This window comes from Mytilus galloprovincialis, chromosome 10 (genome assembly GCF_965363235.1).
Source record: "Mytilus galloprovincialis chromosome 10, xbMytGall1.hap1.1, whole genome shotgun sequence".
In the NCBI taxonomy this organism is placed as follows: Eukaryota; Metazoa; Mollusca; class Bivalvia; order Mytilida; family Mytilidae; genus Mytilus; species Mytilus galloprovincialis.
This window is the reverse complement of record NC_134847.1, coordinates 1,437,052-1,456,025: the sequence shown is the minus strand read 5'-3', so window position 1 is coordinate 1,456,025 and position 18,974 is coordinate 1,437,052. Positions and strand designations below refer to the sequence as shown.

Below are 18,974 nucleotides of genomic sequence, written 5' to 3'. Positions count from 1 at the left end.
AAAACGCAACATAGGTACAAATCTTCGTTTAATGCCACAACTATAACAGGAGGTTCGACATGATTTCGACAGTGTTGGTTTATTTGTAGATATTTTTTCAGCGATCAATTTTGCTAATTAGAGTTTCCATCTGTCTATTATAGATTTTTCAGATATTATGCATAAACGGTTAAAATTAATAAAAATCATTATCAAAGGGCAATAACTCCAATATGGAGTCGTCTGACATTTCGACAATGCTGACTTATTTGTAGATCTTATCTTGCTGGTCATTACGCTCATTTCAGGTTCTATCTATGTATTATAATTTTCTGACATTAGGATAAAACGACTTTGTGATGGCAAGAACTCAAATGGCCTTTTCGGCAGTAAGCTTAAACCTGTATCAATAATCCTTCACATATTTGAGAACCCGTCGTTAATCAGGGACCTCGTCAATGTTTTGTTATTTTGGTATTTGGTGTGTATGTCAATTCTTGGATTGTTTCTTTTAATTTATTTACAATTTTGTATCAACTTAAATGACCCAGGATGATTGAGATCAAGACATGTTTTATACATCAACTGTCTTTTCTGTTGAAAATTGTATGTTTCCCCCTAGAGGTCGTTTGGTTGACGTTAAGCAATCAACAATCAATAATCTTTTGGTTGATGGTTTCCAATTTTAGCAATAAATCACATCCAACATCCCCCTTTATTCATTGGATTTATAAAATCAATTCTGACATAAATCATGTACATCAACATGTCAAAAAGTTTATATTGCATTATTTTGATCATTGTGAAATAAAACCGTTAAGTTATATTTGAAGTGATAGTGGTCACTCAGTTCTTGAATCACTGTTATCATGGATGTGCATTAGAATTATATTGATTGTTTGTTCCATATCGCTAATAAATGTACAATATGTGTATAATTTTCTCTTCCACCAAGATACAATGGGGTCATTCCTGAAATTTGATGTTACAATCTGTTTTGTTTTAATAACAATTCAACAACATCGGCATGACCTCGATAACGTGCTATAAATATGGGGGATAATCCTGTATTTGTACACTTATTGATGTCTGCCTGATTGTTTATTAACATCTGAACTACCTCCGTATGGCCTTGGTAACAAGCAATGATCAGAGGTGACTCTCCAGTATATTTAAACTTATTAGTGTCTGCCTTATTGTTTATTAAGATATGAACTACTTCAGTATGTCCTTCCTTACAAGAAATGTACAGAGGTGATGCTCCAGTATATGTACACTCATTAATGTCTACCTTATTGTTTATTAACATTTTAACTACTTCAGTATGTCCTACCTGACAAGCAATGTACAGAGGTGATGCTCCAGTATTTCTACACTTATTAATGTCTGTCTTATTGTTTTTTAACATCTTAACAACTTCAGTATGTCCATCCTGACAAGCAATGTACAGAGGTGATACTTCTTCATCCTTACACTTATTAACGACTGCCTTATTGTTTATTAACATCTGAACTACTTCAGTATGTCCTCCCTGACAAGCAATATACAGAGGTGATACTTCTTCATCCTCACATTTATTAATGTCTGCCTTATTGTTTATTAACATCTTAACTACTTCAGTATGTCCATTCTGACAAGCAATGTACAGAGGTGATACTCCGTCAGTATCTCTACACTTATTGATGTCTGCCTTATTGTTTATTAACATCTGAATTACTTCAGTCTGTCCTTCCTGACAAGCAATGTACAGAGGTGATTCTCCAGTATCTTTACACATATTAATGTCTGCCGTATTGTTTATTAACATCTGAACCACTTCAGTATGTCCATTCTGACAAGCAATGTACAGAGGTGATTCTCCAGTATCTCTACACATATTAATGTCTGCCGTATTGTTTATTAACATCTTAACTACTTCAGTATGTCCATTCTGACAAGCAATGTACAGAGGTGATTCTCCAGTATCTCTACACATATTAATGTCTGCCGTATTGTTTATTAACATCTGAACCACTTCAGTATGTCCATTCTGACAAGCAATGTACATAGGTGATTCTCCAGTATCTCTACACATATTAATGTCTGCCGTATTGTTTATTAACATCTTAACTACTTCAGTATGTCCATTCTGACAAGCAATGTACAGAGGTGATACTTTTGTATCATCACACTTATTAATGTCTGCCTTATTGTTTATTAACATCTGAACTACTTCAGTATGTCCGTTCTGACAAGCAATGTTCAGAGGTGATACTTCTTTATTTGTACACTTATTAATGTCTGCCTGATTGTTTATTAACACCTTAACTACTTCAGTATGTCCTTCATGACAAGCAATGTTCAGAGGTGATTCTCCAGTATCTCTACACTTATTAATGTCTGCCTTATTGTTTATTAACATCTTAACTACTTCAGTATATCCTTTCTGACAAGCAATGTACACAGGTGATGCTTCGTTATCCTTACACTTATTAATGTCTGCCTTATTGTTTATTAACATCTTAACTACTTCAGTATGTCCTTCCTGACAAGCAATGTGCAGAGGTGTAACTTCTTTATCATTACACGTATTTATGTCTGCCTTATTGTTTATTAACATATGAACTACTTCAGTATATCCATATGCAGATGATATGTATAGAGGTGATACTTTATCAGTTTTACGACAATGGTTTACATTACTGACACAATGATGTATACACCATTTAACAAAATCAATATCTCCTTTAAAACAACATAGTGTCAATGGAGTACTTTTGTTATCAATGTCATATAAACTGGCCAATTGTTGTTGTTGTGATATTGCTAAGCCTTTTATATGTACTAGGAATTGTTGTCTGAAGATACAATCGTCCATATGTATGTTACAGAAGACATCCACTACCTTTCCTCTTGACCAGTCATCTATCATTCTGTGTATATACATTTGCTGATATCTCGTTGGTACAATAATTGTCAATTCATCATTATTGCTTTTTCTTTCAAATGAAAACCGTTCACGAATAAAACGACTGTGAGCATTTTTAATTAAACAATAAATCATCACACTGCCAAAGTAAAAAGCAAGAAAGTCAAACAGTTTATCATGTATAGTTCTGTAGACTTCACCATCCTTTCTGATATATGTATGTGTAAGTGAATCCAGCTCATCACGTAAAACCAATCGTGACGTTCCTTCCAACACTTTACAAGCTTCATACGTGTTCTTTATAATTGTTTTGATGTTTTCATCCACATGTTCAGTAAGCCATTCTTCTTTCAACTGATTATTAAACATTACACATAGAGCAAGTGCACAGTATTTGACATGTGCTCCCTCTGTCTGTAATTTATCTATCTCTTCTTTGTAAACTGTAAATGGATTTGTAAAGAAATTTACAATGTTCAGTTTTGGATTTTTGCTGTATAATTGACACAAAAGAGGAAAACAGTCAAACATGTCATACAAATCACTGATATCAGAAGCGTTTGTTTTCAGGTAAAATTCAGCAATGCATTGTTTTTCTGTTTTAGATAAACACATATCGGCAGACTGAAGATTGCATTCACATGCTTGAAAGAATGACAATGATTCCATTTGCCTATCTTTATAAACCTGTAGTCTACAAGACATAATTAACTTCACTGGTTTCTTTTCTACTAATGCTTTGATTTTGTCCATCAAATTTTTCCAGTTTTCAAACTTCATTGGATTTAAACTATATGTTCCACAAAAATCATCCACTACAAACACTATCTTTCTAATTGGATTGTACCACTTGATGATTTCCTTAGGATTTGATACTGGTAAAATCTCATACCCTTCATTTTGCATCTGTAAAGCCACGTGACGCACCAATGATGATTTTCCACTACCAGAACTTGCTGTGACAACAACACAACCATTTTCTTTAATGCACTTTAATACACATTTTGCTCCGTTTGTTTCTATAAATGTTTTGTCATCTTTTTTCCAATTTTCTAATTCCTCATTAATTTGTTCTGAAAAAGAAGAATTGACAATTCTTTGAATACTTATTTATTAAGATAAAAGTTAAGGAATGCTTGACATATATGGTAAAAAAATATTGCTTGACATATGGTATAAACTAAAGGCTTGATCTATCCATTCTATGTATAGATAAAAGGCTTGACAAACGGTATGAACAATTTGCTTGTCAAATGGTATAGACAAAAGGCTAGACATATGGTATGGACAAAAGGCTTGACCAAAGATACCAAAGGGACAGTCAAACTCAGAAATTTGATGTCTGGTATAGACAATTAAATTGATATATGTTATAAACAACTGACATGACTCATGGTGTTGACAATTGACTTGACATATGGTATGGACAATTGACTTGAGATATGGTATGGACAATTGACTTTACATATGGTATGGAAAATTGACTTGACATATGGTATGGACATTTGACTTGACATATGGTATGGACATTTGACTTGACATATGGTATGGACAATTGACTTGGCATATGGTATTGACCATTAACTTGAAACATAAGGTATGGACAATTGACTTGACATAAGGTATAGACTTTTGACCTGACATATGGTATGGATATTTGACTTGACATATTTTATGGACAATTGACTTGACATATGGTACTGACATTTGACTTGACATATGGTATGGACCATTTACTTGGCATATGGTATGGACAATTGACTTGACATATGGTATGGACAATTGACTTGGCATATGGTATGGACATTTGACTTGACATATGGTATGGATATTTGACTTGACATATGGAAATGTATGGTATGGACATTTGACTTGACCTTTGGTATGGACAATTGACTTGACATATGGTATGGACATTTGATTTGACATATGGTATGGACAATTGACTTGAGATATAGTATGGACAATTGAATTGGCATACGGTATGGACAATTGACTTGAAATGAGGTATTGACAATTGACTTGACATAAAGCATGGACAATTAACTGGACATATGGTATTGACAATTGACTTGACATATGGTATTGACAATTGACTTGACATATGGTATAGACATTTGACATGACATAAAGTATTGACAATTGACTTGACATAAGGTCTTGACATATGGTATTGACAATTGCCTTGACACATGGTATATAGACAATTGACTTGACATATGGTATGGACAATTGACTTGACCTATGGTATTGACAATTGACTTGACATATGGTATTGACAATTGACTTGACATATGGTATTGACAATTGACTTGACATAAGGTATGGGCAATTGACTTGACATATGATATGGACAATTGACTTGGCATATGGTATAGACAATTGACTTGACATTTGGTATTGACAATTGACTTGACATATGGTATTGATAATTGACTTGACATATGTTATTGACAATTGACTTGACATAAAGTATTGACAATTGACTTGACATAAGGTATGGACAATTTATTTGACATATGGTATGATCTTTTGAATTGACACATAGTAAGGACTATAGAATTACCCGATTAACATTATTACTCCACATAGCTTATCTAATTTGTAATATAAAAAAAAACATCTAGGGTTTTTTGTTTGCAGTCATAGAATCCTGAAACTTCAAAGCATAAGGAATCTTTACTAAATGATACAAAATAATTCAGCTATCAAATCATGTGAATATCCTTGTCTTAACTAAGTTGACTCTATCTACCTTGTTTGCATTGTTAAGCATATAAATGTTTTTCCTGTTTTGATTTATGCATTGAACATGTTCAGTTAAACTATCTAAACTACATGTAAATACGCTAAGAATGATTCTTGCAAAAACAAAATTCAATTGCTAATATTATTTCAGAGTGTTATTTTCCCCTCCTAATATTTATGATAAATCCAACATACAATGACGTAATCCGGTAATATTTTCAAAATTTTACTGGATTGAAAAATCGATAACATGGAAAATATAGAAGAACTTCAAGAAGCTGTTTGTATAAGGACCCATGAATAACCAGTATAGTACTACCTTATATCTTTTTGTAATACTATTATAATATATACCTCTTATGTTCCAGGGTATTGGGTCTTTTAAAATCTCTGTGAGTTTTGCGTGTTCATTTTGTAAAGTTCTATGGGAATTCTTCAGACCTATCAGATTTTTTGTAGTGCTTGAGTGTTCTGTTTGCAATGTACTGTGGGAATCTTGCAAATCTCTAAGATTTTCCCTGATGGTTGAGTTTTCAATATCCATTGTTCGTCTCAGTTCCTTCATTTCTTCCTGTGATTGTTTGATTTCCAGCATAATTTCCTGGTTAGACTGATCTAAAATTTTCACCTTTAGCTCTTGACACTCTTGATTCATTGGCACACCACCCAATCGACTTACAGCCTGTAAATAAATATTTCAAAGAGTTACAATAAACAGAGCTGCAATCTTTATAAATAAGTAGTAATTATTTTGGGTCAGGTATAGATTTTAAATATATCATGATGAAAAAAACCTCAGGAAATATATGTCCAAGGAAGAGAAGTAAAAAAAAATATGCCAACATTTGAGTCAATTAATTGCAATTGTGACCAATTTATAATAAGATGATGTCTTTGCACTAAACTTACTGGATGATTTGTACTGATTGATATCTTAGTCTGGGAAGCACAATATATTTCATGTATCAGTTTATTAGTATAAGTTGTCAGTACTGTATGTACTTTTCAATGGGCTTTTTTCTTTACTCTTACCATATTTTTGTTGTGTCTATCTGATGAGTCAACCCCTTTTCAACTGATTTTCTATAGTTTGGTGTAATGTTATTCTGTTACATAAATTACATGGTTGTTTTTTGCCATGGCGTTGTCAGTTCATTTTAGGACTTAGGAGTTTAGTATCTTTTGCCTCTCTTTTACACTACTGAGACGGACTGAGTGTTCACAAACTTGTTTAACAATACCACAATCTTTACATGTCTATCCCAAATCAGGAGCCATCAATTTAGTGGTTTTCTGTGATCGCTGTCTAAAACTTTTGTTTCATTTGTTGTTACATTAATAAACTGGGTTGTTTGTTTTCTTTTTAACATTGTTTTCATCAAGCCTTGTCTTTTTATAGTTTACTTTACAGTATGGGTTTTGCTCATTGCTGAAATTGTACAGACCTACAGTTGCTAGGTACGACATTATACAACATTATTGTTTTTTTAAGAATGTACTTACATCTGCTACACTTGTCCATGCTGTATTGAAATCAACTGTTGACATAGTGTTACTATCATGATGAGCTAATATATTTCTGTACCATTTAATCCTGGCAAGATCAGACCCAGGAGTTGTCTCCCCTTGTAGTGATAGACTGTCATATCCCTTGATTGGTGGATTGACAGATGTCAAGTTTCTGATCAAACAGATCATCAATGTTACATCAAAAGCTTTGAAATCAGGTACACCTGTATCAAAAGACATTGAACGTCAACAGTTATTCATATCACTAAATACAGAATCGCCCAAGTAAATGTAACTGATATATAAATTCATACAGCACCATGTATGTAATACAAATTTAATGAAATTCACCATGTACTACATCTAGATGAGAAACTTTCTGTCAATCAGTGTCCATTCATAAGCATGAAAACGCTTTGACGAAATCTTGTCAAATTTAGATATATGTTGTTTCCTGTGACTAAATGAAGGTCAATTTCTATTTTCACGAATTTAACTGTTCTCGTTGTTGCGTTGTAGACCTTTCAGTAGCAAAATTAATTTTTATTTTATGAATTTGAGTTATTTCTCTTTTGAACAGAAATTAATAATTAATTTCTATGTCCTTTGGTCTCTTGTTTATTTTGAGTTATTCCCCCTTAAACAGATATATTATTTATAAAGCCTTGGTCACACCTTAACGGATAGCTCGAACGGATGCCGAACGGATAACAGGATAAATTGTTGAGTGTCATGAATTCTTATTATTCATTTTCGATCTTAGGTAAAATGTTAGGATAAGGGCACTATCACTATCGAGTAGGTTACATGTGATATTTAACAGTACACCAGATATACTTTACCCTTAAATTTTAGAAATATGATATACAAGGGAAAAAATCTTAAAATAGACAGGTTATTTCGCATTATTTGTCAAGCCAGATTTATGCCCTTAAATTGTTGGATATTTGTACAGTATCTGTATTCACTAGATCAAATAGTTCTTGTGTTTACCTAAAGTCTGTGAATTTTTTCAGTAAATACCTTTATCATGTGGAAATCTGTACTTCAGTAGTCCTAGGCGCGACAAATTACATCTGATTGAATTAACTTTAGTTTAAATTTGTTATGTTGCCAATTGAATCTCCCTTTCTATTTTTTTTTTAATCTTTAAAAACACAACATGTAGAAATATCTCCACATATAATTACTCAAAAGAGAACAAAACTAATGACTACAATGACAATAATCAGCATCAGGTTCCGTGTGGTAAAACTTTTGTATGGATACATGATATCATATATAGTTTATTACTCACACTTAGCCAGTTGTACAGATTTATGGAAAAAGACAGATAATTTCTGCAACAAATGTTAAGGACTACAGTGACAATGATCAGCATCAGCATCAGTTTTCTTGTCAATGTTGTAAAATATGTGTATGGATAAGCTAATATGAAGCACTTTTTAAAAATTATTACATAGTCTTGTTATGTGCTAAGAGTGATTTTATTCTATCTTTTTGGTACAACTGTTATCGTTTACCTAGGAATTTGTACATACATTATGACACACCCTCTAGTATTGGTTAATATACATGTCAAATGTCAATATTAATTTTGAAAACATAACGGTTTAAAAGATGTAGAGCAGACGATCTATACCATACGACATGTGGTTGTCAACTGAAATCAAAATCTTTTACCTTGAAGTTTGACCTAAGGAGTTATACAAACATTATGAGACACCCTCTGTTGTTGGTTAATATACATGTCAAGTATAAAGTATGAAATTATAAGGGTTCCCATGAAACAGAGCGGACACAATTTGTTACAGAATGGTCACTATAGTAGTGTGACCCGCCACTAGGCGGGACCTTAATAAATACATTGCCCACACAACCTAACATTACGGGGCCAAAAGTGGAGCAGGATCTACTTACCTTTCCGAAGAACCTTCAATCGCCCCCTGTAAAAAAAATGAATGTTTTCCTGTGTTTTGCATTCTGTTGTTCAATGTTGTTTATTTGTTTAGCTTATTATTTTGTTTTTGCCATGGTATTGTTAGTTTGTCTTTGCCTTATGTTGTTGGATACTTATAAGCAAAGTTAGGCCACAACATCTGTATCTTAATCAGATTAACAAACCTAAAAGGAAGCTGAACTACAATACCGTAGACATATAAAATACTTACCATTTTTTGGAGACAACAGATTCCACTGAGTCTGATTCAAGATTCTCTTTAAATACAAGTCGTAGAGAGTATTGTAGTTTTTATTCAATGTTGATGGGAGATAGGTAGGTGGAAATTCCTTGTCAAAGACAGTACGGACTGCTCTTGGTGACACTCCTTTCAATAACAAGGCTAATCGGATATAATTCTCTTCTTCTTCTAAAAGAGGTGCCATTATTCAAGAAATTCTTCTGATTGTCAATACGTAACTAAATCATTTTTACTTTATGTTCCATGTTGTACTGAAAAAGATCCAAGTCTATTACATATCAATTATAAAGAAAGCATTAAAAATAAATTGGAAATGTGTCCATGAGACACAGATGATGCCCCCGCTTGCATATCATATAAAGTTATAAAGGGACATAACTGAAGAACCGTAAAAGTGACGCTACCCAAATTTGTACTTGATCTGAGTGTTGTTGTAAAAAGTACTGTGTATTACTTTTATAACATTTGGTTGAGGCAAACTAAAGTTAGAGAATGGAAACAAAAAAAATCAGCAATTTTTCCATTTGTAAAGGGGCATTACTCAAGAACGGTTAAAGTGACACCACCAAAATTCAAACTTGATCTGTATTTTGTGGTAATAAGTCTTGCGTATAATTAGTTTCATAAAAGTTTTAAAGAACTTAATTGGATGACAATTTTCACTCGGATGAAATATTTTCAAGCCATTTTAATGTTAAAATGTATGAATGGACTAGCGCCAGATTATCTTACAAGTAAATTTACTGCATGCAGTGATCTATATAGTTATTCTCTTAGGTCAACAACATCTGGACATCTTCATATACCAAGGCCAAAGTCTGAATACTTCAAAAAGACTTTTCAATATTCTGGTCTAATCATTTGGAATAATTTGCCAAATGATATAAAGGATTTCAGACATATAGAAAGCTTTAAGATGAAATGTGCTAATCTCTTTATCATAAAACAAAATGAGTAGACAAACTTTTTTTAGGACATTCTTGCCATGCTAGTTCTACAGTCTGTTTTCATGCTTGTGTATATATATTTTTTATTGTGTACATATCTACATGTATTGATTATTGTACGTTCTATATGCATTGATTGTTATATGAATTATTCATTTAAATGTGTGAAGGCCTTGTGTGAGAATAACAATTGTATGTTAAATGAGTTACCTTCGTTAAATAAAGAATTTATTATTATTATTATCATTATAACATTTGGTTGAGGTAAACTAAAGTTTGAGTACTGAAATCAACTTTTTGACGGATGGACCTAACAGACAGACAAGGGTAAAACTTAATGCCCCCTCCGCTACCACAGGGGCAAAAAAATGTGTCAAGATTACAAATTTGCCTAAAAAGTAAAATATTTGCCAAATGTAATGTAATTACAAGATTCCACTTACAATGACATATGCCTAAAATATTTGCCACCTGTAATTACAAGATATATATTCCAAATAAAAAGAAGCTGTCACTTTGTTGGTTTTATGTGGCTGTGTGATAGAAACTGAGAAGGAAGCAGAAATGAAAAGGCCAATGCAGTATGTACATGTAGTTCATGTCCAGTACGCTGTGGGCCTCTGTCAACTAGACCCTCTAACTTGACTTATGAATACAGATTGCAGCAACTCCTTGTAAATGAATTGGCGGAATTCCCAAAAACTTCATTTAAATAAATACTTATAAGACACAAAGCTGTGCCCCTGCTACATTATGTTTTAACAAGGTTTTTTTGGGGAGGGGTTTCACATGACAAAAGTAAAATAATGAATTTTAACTATATTTTTGGAGAGTGTAGTCGACACAGGTCAGTATCCCTTTGACTCGTTTTATATAGATCTATAGAATAATTTTAAGGATTTAGTCTAACGCGTATCATCAATCAACTGTATTGATATGACATAATTTTGCATTTAATTGTCCAGACGCTTATAATATTTCACTGATTTAATACACCCAAAAGTGCCTTTTGAATTTAGTCTAAACTTCCAGGGTTAACTGGCTATGTTTTCATATAACATTGATAAACAAGTTGCATTTTTAGAAAAAAAGTCAATACGTGAACCTTAGAACTTTTTTATGCAAATTTTATTTCAACTGAATTGTAAATTATACCCCAGTGTTTTCATTATCATCTGTGTGGAGGATAATATTTTCTCAGGACAATTTGGATATGTTGAGAGTGGTGTTAAATATAAAGTGAGGAGATAATTAATGTTTTTATTTCGATATTAATTTTTACCAACGTGAAAGGTCAAACTACTACCAATGGATGGCACTTCTAGGGTTCTTATTGGTAGAGGTATTATTTCACCTAAGTCCAACAGCCATTTTATTTACTTTTCTGTGAAAAAACCCCCATATTAGATAGATATAGGAAGATGTGGTATGAGTGCCAATGAGACAACTCTCCATCCAAGTAATAATTTATAAAAGTAAACCATTATTATACTGTAGGTCAAGGTACGGCATTTAACACAGAGCTCTGGTTCACACCGAACAGCAAGCTATAAAGGACCCCACAAAATACTAGTATAAAACCATTCTAATGGGAAAAAGAACGGTCTCTATAAAAACGAGAAACACTATGAACTACATAAACAGACGACAACTACTGTACATCAGATTCCTGACTAAGGACAGGTGCAAACATTTGCAGCGGGATTAAACGTTAAAGTACGATTATTTTGCTTCATAGAATATGGAATGTTTATTCCTACAAATAAGACAAAAGCAACTTACTTATCATTTGTTTGTACATGCCGTAAAACCCTGTTCCTCAGAAGAAATGGGTTTGGATCCAGCAAACACATTTAATTTGCTGCTTATACATGTATACTTAATATACCTGTCCGAAATCAGGATCCTGTTTTTTTTTTGTTTGCTTTTTATCGTTGTTTGGCATAAAAAAATTGTTATTGGTTTGATGCATATACATGTATGTTCATAGCGGTGAAAATATACCACCCATGGGCGCTCTTATAACTTGTTTGTATAACTGTCCATTAAACCCAAATTCATTGTTTCTTAGAAATAATTTAACAAATGCAGTTAAACCTTTTTTGTTGGGAATCTTTAAAGGATATTCTTGTCCCTCAATTAATTCTACTGCATTGATAACCGTTTCTTTTAAATTAACAATGATTATATTTGTGTACATTTGCATTGTACAGTACATCATAGGCAATAAGAAAGCATTCCCTTTTTATCTTGTGTGTTCATGGTGTTACTCTATTTTATTAATGAAATCTGTTGTATCTAGAATTCAATTCTAAAGTTATGCCTCATCAATAATGGTTTTATATTAGGTCAAATAATTTCTCAATCTCACTCCATCACGTGGGAGAGTAACACTCATGGATGATTGGTCGTAAGGAACATTATTAATGTACATTGTATCATACTAGTTGACCAGTTCGCAATGACTCATTCATTATTTCTAAATGAATTTTATGAATGTTTGGAAGACTGATGTACATGTGTCCATGTTTTGAATCATTATTGTTCTTTAAAAATTATACGTATGGATAGCTATTTCGTTTTTTTCCATATAGATTTTCAACTATATATTTTATTATCATATAGCATATAAGTGAGTAAGAAATCAATGTAAAGTTCTTTATTGCCATGTTTTAAATATATTGAATACCCCGTATGGAGGTGCTCTCAGTTGCACGATGCTATTAATACAGATAAGAAGAAAAAATGTTCCGAATGAACATGATGAACAAAAAGAAAGTTTCCGAATATTCCTCCATAGACCATATTTCTAACTAATAAATATGCGTGAACCCTGAGGGTTCACGCAAAAAAATATATGGACATATGCAAAAGTATGATTTCCAAAGAGACAACTATCCACTAGAGTTCAAATGAAGTGGAGCTGAGCAATTAATGACAACCGAAAGGCCGTACTTTATTGTTTAAAATTTAAAAGTTGCTTAAATCATGAACTGCGCTCTATTTTTTTAATTCGCTTTAATAGTTAAATTTTTAAATCATAAAAACGCTTTATCTATTCACTGACAGTCACTTTTTTTCTCGCTTACAATTTTATCCCATATTGGAGCACAGCGTGTGCTTCAGAAAACTTCACACATGATCATCTTCTATCAATTAACAATGATGTAGGCTATCTATGACAAAATATATTAGTATAGTAGTCCCAGAGGATATCAAATATACATATAGTCTCGATTAACACTTATCTCTTTGGCATAACGCTAATGAATATTCATTAGATCAATTAATTATCTCTTACGCAGGTGGTCATAGAAAAGAACAGATGTTTTCCGAAAATACTTCCGGTGTTCCGAAAGACTACGGAGGTCGTCCAATATATACTGCGTAAACCCTCAGGTGTTTACACAATAACACTGAGTTATCTCCCTTTGCAGCTTTTAACTGAGAAAAATGTTTTAGTTTAGCAAGACATTTTCTTCATATGATTACAATACATGCAACTGAAAACCAAGTTCATTCCATCGCTAAAAACAAGAAATTTTACACAGTAAATTTTGACTGGATAAAATATCAATAAAATAGGTGTTTAACAGTTTATCTTGTCGCCGATTATAGACTATCAATGGAAATCGAAAGTAGACTTACTTTTATGTAAATAAATCTTGTTCTCTGCTTCATTCGTACTGAAGTTATTGCTTATCTTAATCGATACTTCTGTTAATCTTTTCTGACACCAGTGTTCCCTTTACAAAGTATATTCGACTTTCAACAATTAGCTGTCATGGCTGTAAAGATCTGTAAAATCTGTCACGAATTTGAAAGGGGACATAACTGGGTTCCACTAAAGACCTGAAAGTGGACCTGAAAAGACCTGAAAAGCCCTGAAAATATACGACTAAAATTATTCAAATTGCAATAACTTTTTTAATATTGGATGGAATTTCTTTAAGTTGGAATTTTATTGATTGTAAATATCCGTATTTCATTAAATTTTAAATGTTTTAAATTTAAAACATTTTTTTTATGCCAAAAGTTGGACCTGAAAATCTATTGTCGGACTAATTCTAACTTCAATAACTTTTTTAATATTCAATGATTATCTTTCAACTTTTAGATTTTGTGAAACTTAAAGTTCAGTATAATGATAAAACAAAAACAAAAATGATATAAAAACACTGTTGGGGTGTGAAAACTCGGACCTGAACGAAATAACATAAATGCTTGAAAAGACTGCGGTCAGATTTATTTTTAAAAGATCTTTAACTGTTTTCAATCAATATCCTTGAAATATGAATTTTGTTATAAATGTAGGAAAGGTATAATATATCATTGAAATGATAACGAATTTTATCGAAAATATAATGATTGAGCTACAAAATTGATGATGAATCCTGAACCTATTTAAAGAATAAAAAAGAAGATTGGCCGTTGAAATTATTCAAACTAATTCAACTTGCTTAATCTGCATTAATATATATTAAAGCAGGTCGTAAACTGTTTTATTTATAAAATGAAACTATATTGCTTACACATACAACATATGTAATTTAAAGACGCGTGATCGTCGATTGGAATGTTTTAATTACATTTTAATTACATATTTTTAATCACACCTTGTATTGATATTAGGTGATAATAGGATCTTTAATCTAAATAAACATTTCACTTTAATCTTTTAATTGGATTATCGTTAAAATTAAATATTTTAATCACAAGTTGCTTTTGACTCTCCTTGAATGAAAGTGCAAATGTTTTATAAGCTATGTTGAATTAACTATATAGGCATTTATCCAGGTTCATTCAGGACTTCTTTTTTCATTCAACAGGTCCGACGTTTGTCACAAATTGCAGGTTCCAGACTTGGGACACGCACACAAAGATTGTGAATCATCATAGTTTAAAGGCACCAAACCTTTTTCTGAATTAATTATTTCTATGGTATATCATGTCTCTTTGACTTATAAATTTTGACATGCGAGTTTTGATTGTTCTTTAATTGGTATCTCCCGTCTTTTTTACTTGCATCAGTTTTGCCTATCATTTTAATGAGTATCTTTCGTCAATAAAGGTAAGAAAAAGATGTGGCGTGATCCCAACGAGACAGATCTCCACAAGAGACCAAATGACATCGAACATGAAAAGTTAAAAAAACATATTTTTCGTCTATGTTTATTATTTTCGTTTAAAAAAAAATGCGGAATTAAAGGCTCATTCAGATTTTTAATTTTCCGTTCAGGTCCGAGTTTTGACACCCCAAAGAGATTTTTCATATATATTTTTTTATATTATCATCATATTGAACCTTTTGTTTCACCAAATCAAAAGTTGAAAGATATCCAGCGCATATAAAAAAAAGTTATTGAAGTTAGAATTAGTCCGAACATAGATTTTCAGGTCCCTTCAGGTCTTTTCATTTCTCCCTTCAGGTCCAACTTTTGGCATCAAACACTTGTTTTTAATTTAAAACATTTAAATTCTAATGAAATACGGACATTTACAATTAATAAAATTCCAATTTGAAGAAATTCCATCGAATAATAAAAAAGTCATTGCAATTTGAAAATTTTTGTCGTATATTTTCAGGTCTTTTCAGGTTTTCAAGTCCGTTTTCAGGTCCTTAGTGTAACCTGACATAACTGAAGATTTTCCTCCCGCCTTAATACAAAACAGCAGTAGTCCTATAACATATGACCTCGGGGGCATTATTTATATTTCTATTTACCTATTTACTGTTCTGATATTTTTTTTTCCCATTAAAAAAAAAAATAAAAAAATAAAATATCAGTATAAACGTTAAAAATTGAATAAGAATGCGAAGTCATATGTTATAGGACTAATGCTAATTTTGAAAAATTCAAAAGAGGGTCTTTATACAAATATAGCCAGTATTTAAGAGACTGCAAAATAATAAATATAGAAATTGGGTAGCGACCAAGTTCTGCCATACTGGTTATAAGAAGCATTTTGATGGCACCAAGTACAAATCTACAATATCGAATGTGAACCTTTTCAGGTGCAAAATTTAAAAAAAGTTTTTTTCTAAATCATCATTTGAACCTTGTGTTAATCTTTTGTCCATGTTAAGAAAGTACGGACCCTACAATTCACTTCCATAGAGAAGGACTGGTTTAAAACAGGAGTCAAACATAGTCCAGTCGATTTGTGCAGATTTTAAGCAAAATTGCTCAGATTGTGGTAAAAGCATGAAATTTTGCATAGTTGTAGTATAGGTGATGGACAACATTTTCAGCTATAGACCCACTCTAGAAATTGACATTAATGGCGGGGGTGGTGGCCATTTTTAAAATGGCGGACGTTGGATTTGAAAAAATACTTAAAAAATTCATAAAAATTTTATTACTCAAGTTATTGCCTTGAAACTTGGTAAAAAAGTGATAATACGTATTTGAGTAGAACAACATTCAATTTTGTTGATAAAAATTAGTTATACGCCTATTGAATTGTGTCCAATTTGAAAAAAAAAATCTGTTCTTTTTTAAGCCAAAATAGGTTGACCTTCAAAATCTAAATAGATTAAAACAAACATTTGGTTATTATTGTTTATCTGAAAAAAAAACTTTCAAAAACCTCCATAATGAGCATAATTTGTATCATATCATACAATAACAAACGTCATAACGACCTCAACTGCTCATATGTTCTCAAAGACGTCATAAAAATCACAAAATAAATGAGTAGTACAAGTTTTGTCAAATGATATAATAGCAATCACTGTCTATTAATCCCTATCACATTGTCCGCCACATTTACACAGAGCAGTACAACTTAATGATGCCTTTACACATTTACATCGTCCTCTGCAACCGTTTTCACTTTTACATCCACATTTTATAAGTTCATCACAGAACTCTGACGCTTGTAGTGCTGTCCAGAATGGTTCCCATAGCCCTTCTTTGTTCCGTTTCCAACCCCAGATGGAAGGTGATGGTGTTTCTTGAAGTTTAACAAGAGCTTGTCCCCAACAGAATCCTGCTTGGGAAGCAGCTCTCTTTATCTGTTGATGTAATGTGTCAGAGCTTGGAGGAATGTTTTCTATAGATCGTCCTTTGCTCGTGAATAGATCTTTTCTTGCCGCATCTACACCCAAGCACTCGCTGGTCCTGTCATACATTAAGACGACAAAACGCTCAATGTTTAAAACAGCTTCATTAACACAGTCTTCATTTAGTTTATCACTCAATAGTTTGAAATCTTCAGTCACTGCATCAAATGATAACCATGTGTCCAGTGCAGTTTTCTTTCCACGATTCGAAAACGATGAAACTTGGTCACAACCACTAATTGCGTGGAAGAACAGTATTGCATTGGACTTAAAAGGCCCTATAAATAGAGCAATTTAATGAACAGGGATGCACCTGAAGTTTTTTCCAACTCCAAATGCCATCCATAAGGACGTTATGTTCAACTTGTGCACTGCTGACACTGCAATTACAACAACGTTGGTGTCAACGGTTCTAATCATAATTTTATGCATTCCAATTTTCACCGCATCTGCAACATGTAACAATATACGAGTCTGAATATTTGTTCCGACACGATTTGTGCCATTTGGCCTTATGGTTCTGAAGTGTTCGTGCAATTCCGTGGCCTTCGTTTAACTGTTCTAATTTGATTGATGAGGGAAACCACTTCAATGCTAAGCATCTTTGTATGATAGCATCAAAGGATTGATAACCAGCTCCGATGTCAATGTTAATTCTTTTGTTATCTGCTGGGCATTGTAGGTCCTCGTGTGTTCTCTCTTGGCATATCATACATTCATTCCAGTCTATATGTTCACTACTAAGCTTAACAGTCTTTCCAGCGTTTTCAATATCTACAAGTTTGATCTTTTTCGACATAGTGTGGTCATATATCTATATGTTATATTCTGTTGTCAAATGTTATTTAAGCAAATCTGTAATAACAAGAAATTATGCATTAGATACCTTCATTTCTTTAATAGTGTAATAGTGCTTATTTGACCACATGGTGAATACCAAATACAAATAGCAAAATAAGAATGATTTGATAAGATAAATTTAAATATATATTAGTTCATTAGTTTAAATGCAAATGATAAAATAAACTACAACATCAAAAACATTATATTATTTGAAATTTTTGTTTTCAAAATGGCCACCATTCAAAATGGCCGCCAGTAATTCAATACCTGATGTCCTCAGATTATAGTCCTTATCATGAGTGATAAATATACCAAGTTTTATACCAAAAGGTAAAGTCATTTTATTTTTACAAATTTTATTCATATTTCATTATTAATTTTCAGGTAGCCATTTTAAAATGGCCACCAAGAGCCGCCATTTTTATTTTTAGAAATGGGTCCATAGCTATAAATGTTTATTATGACCTAAACTAAAACTCTGCAAAGTTTGATGCTTTTACCACCTTCTGAGAAATTGTTTCACAAATCGATCGGACTACTATAAAGGGTCCCAGTTTGACTAGTGTAAAACCATTTAAACGGGAAAACCAATGGTCCAATCTATTTAAAAACGAGAAATGAGAAATACTTATGAACCACATCAACAAATGACAACTTCTGTATTTGTGGGTAGTATGATTGATGGGCTGCATTTGTTGTTTCAGTGCAAAAACCACAGAACCAATGCATTTCTAATTCTTATTTCTGACTTGTTGTCCCTGATGAAAAAATTC

The 18,974-nt window shown here is 32.3% G+C and overlaps 2 protein-coding genes across 2 annotated transcripts in view; both read right to left on the bottom strand.

The window, feature by feature from the left end:
• LOC143049636 (uncharacterized) overlaps positions 1-18,974 on the bottom strand; it is a 193,982-nt gene that overhangs the window by 37,034 nt on the left and 137,974 nt on the right. The window lies entirely within an intron of this gene.
• LOC143048765 (uncharacterized) lies at positions 695-7,384 on the bottom strand. Its single transcript, XM_076222638.1, has 3 exons — positions 7,139-7,384; positions 5,990-6,317; positions 695-3,960 (listed from the first exon to the last, which is right to left on the bottom strand). Exons 1-3 carry the CDS (start codon positions 7,382-7,384, stop codon positions 965-967), a joined length of 3,570 nt encoding a protein of 1,189 aa, XP_076078753.1. The 3' UTR covers positions 695-964.